This window comes from Hordeum vulgare, chromosome 7H (assembly GCF_904849725.1).
Source record: "Hordeum vulgare subsp. vulgare chromosome 7H, MorexV3_pseudomolecules_assembly, whole genome shotgun sequence".
NCBI classification, from domain to species: domain Eukaryota; kingdom Viridiplantae; phylum Streptophyta; class Magnoliopsida; order Poales; family Poaceae; genus Hordeum; species Hordeum vulgare.
In genome coordinates, this window is record NC_058524.1 from 185,557,662 (window position 1) to 185,560,161 (window position 2,500).

Sequence of the window (2,500 nt, forward strand, 5' to 3'; positions counted from 1 at the left end):
TGGGGCTATCTCTTCGTCCCACGTTCAGAGGCGGCCGTCGACGAGGAAGATGCCGCGGCCGAGCAGGTCGGCGAAGGGAGCTGATGCTTCTGCAGCATAACCTTTATTGCAAAATACCTATGTTATACAAAGACAAAGGAAAAAAATTCTGCAACAAGCAGATTGTTTCTGAAACTCGAAGCAAAAGTTTCTGTAACTCGACCTCGTTTCAGGAAAGAAAGTTTCTGCAACTCGACCGTCGTTGATCGGACGGCTGCGCGCGCGTAGATCGAGACGACTGCGCATCGGACGGACCTCCAGGTGACGGATGATCGAGACGACTGCGCATCGGACAGACCTTCAGGTGACGTATGTTTATGCGTAGCAGCCCCTTGACTATACCGAAAATCCTAGACCTACGAACACCTAGGTACTTGTAGATGTACGGATTGCTCTGACTATACGGATATGGATATGGAATTGCTCTATCTCGTATTCATACCCTCCCATTGCCAACCATTGCCTACCATTGCCATCCTTATAGGATGCATTCTGTTGGAAGACATTGCCAACCATTGCCATCCTTATAGGATGCATTCTGTTGGAAGAAAAAACACAAATCAAAGCAACACGCGTCGGCAAAGAAGAAAATGTCGATTCCGTCGGTCGCAGTCGTACAGCCACGCGCGGTTCACCACGACCATACAGCCGGCCTCGCCTGGCGAACTGCCGGCAACGGAGGCGGCGCCAAGCAGTGCTGCGGCCACTGGCGCAAGTACCCCTCACCGCAGCCGGCCCCGCCCCCCTGGGTCTGATGATGCTCCCCCACCTCCTCGACGTCCATCGCGGCCGTTCCCTCGGCGTCCTCTTCCCCGTCCACCGTCTCCGCGGCCGTGGACGCCTGATTCGCCTCTGCCGAAACGTGTGCCGCGCCCCAAGGGACCAGGGCCAGGTCGACGCCGCCCTCTTCCTGAGCGCTGGACAGCACCGCCCGCACCGTGCGGCCGTCCGCCTCGCGCAGCATGTCGCGGATCCAATCGGCGCCGGCGCTCAGGGGCGCCCACGGACGGAGCCGCCATTGGCCGAGAAGGCCGCGCCGGCCGCCACGTCGCGCGGCGTCGACGGCCCGGTGGTCGTACACCACCACTGCCATCTTCCCCCCTTCCGCGGCCCCGAGCGACGGCGACGGCGCCGGCAGCTCCTCCGCCATCATCACGTCGCCCTCCATCCCAACGCCCGCCGCCGCCGCCGGCACATCGTGGCCGGTGCCGGCACTCTCCAGCCGCCTCATCTTGGTCGCGCGGCAGGAAATCGGAACGCTGCCGCTGTCGCCGTCGTCGGGGAACGCAAACAACCCCGGCTCCTCCTCGCCCTTCCTCTTCGTCGTCACGCCGACGCCGGGGGCGTACTCCATGAGCACCACCATCGCGCTCGCTTGGCTTGCTTCGTCGCGCGCTAATCAAAGTGCCAGCCACTAATCCAACCCCTCTATACCTCTCTCTGGTGCCGCTACTGACTAATCCAATCCCGCTCACCGTGCAGTTGGGCTTGTGGTTGTGGCGGACGAGAGTGTGATGGCGGGAGATATATGAGCTACTAGATCGGGAAGAGAGACTGGGTGGAGACGTGGGGAAGAGAAGGGTGGAGAAGCTTCGGTTCAACTCCGGAAGCCTCTGGAATCTCCTCTTTTCCCTTTAAAATTGTGGACCGCGACAGCTCGAGGCGCTGATTAGGCAAATGTACCCAACATGCCTGGGTAGGCTGTCCACACACGGAAGGCCGTCAAAGTGATTTTTTTTTTTGAGAGATGTCAAAATGAATAATGTAAGAGCACGCTTGATTTGGGCCAAAATCAACACGGGCTGACGAGTCCTTTTTGGACTGGTTACTGGGGGGAAGGAAGAGGTGGAGATTACCGTAATACGGCATGGAACAGGCGAACTGATGAGGGAGAAGAAGAGACGCCATGGAGAGACGAGATCAGCCCCTCACACACTGTGATCTTCCCGTTCAAGATCATTGTTTCACGGGCTCGAGCTCGCGCGCCATGGTGTGACGGCCTTACGCCGACCCTCCGCTTCTCCTGGTCTGCGCGGCGTTGGGCGGAGGACCTCGACTGCGGCGTTGGGCGGAGGACCTCGACAGCGATGACTCGGCGGCGTCGTCAGATGGTGAGGGCAGGGTTGAGCTGCCCGTCTCCCTGGCTCCTCCGCAGCTCGGGGAGTTCCTTTCCGCGGCGCTCCCCGCTCGTCGGCGACTGGGGAAGGAGGCTTTCCGGCCGACCTCGGCATCCCTGCTAAGGCGGCCTCTCCCGGTGGTTCTTCCCCGCCCCTCCTCGGTCCGGCCCGCCGCGCCGCCCGGGTTATCCCCCGTGGTGGCCGCCGGGGCTGGTGCTGGCGAGGCCCGGCCAGGCGCTGGTGCCCTGCGGCCTCGTGCGGCGGCGGCGCCGGTGCCGGCGGCGGGAGGACCCCCTGTGGCGCGGTCTCTCCCAAGCCCTAGCCGTGCGGGCCGGCTGCCGGGC

The 2,500-nt window shown here is 62.0% G+C and overlaps 1 protein-coding gene across 1 annotated transcript; it reads right to left on the minus strand.

The window, feature by feature from the left end:
* Positions 1 to 448: 448 nt before the first annotated feature.
* LOC123409897 lies at positions 449 to 1,878 on the minus strand. The gene has a single exon (XM_045102772.1). It carries the CDS (start codon positions 1,403 to 1,405, stop codon positions 671 to 673), a length of 735 nt encoding a protein of 244 aa, XP_044958707.1. The 5' UTR covers positions 1,406 to 1,878; the 3' UTR covers positions 449 to 670.
* Between the last annotated feature and the right edge of the window lie 622 nt (positions 1,879 to 2,500).

Excerpts from the sequence above, each read along its gene's own strand:
- LOC123409897 (XM_045102772.1), bottom strand. The coding sequence starts at position 1,405 with ATGGTGGTGCTCATGGAGTACGCCCCCGGCGTCGGCGTGACGACGAAG.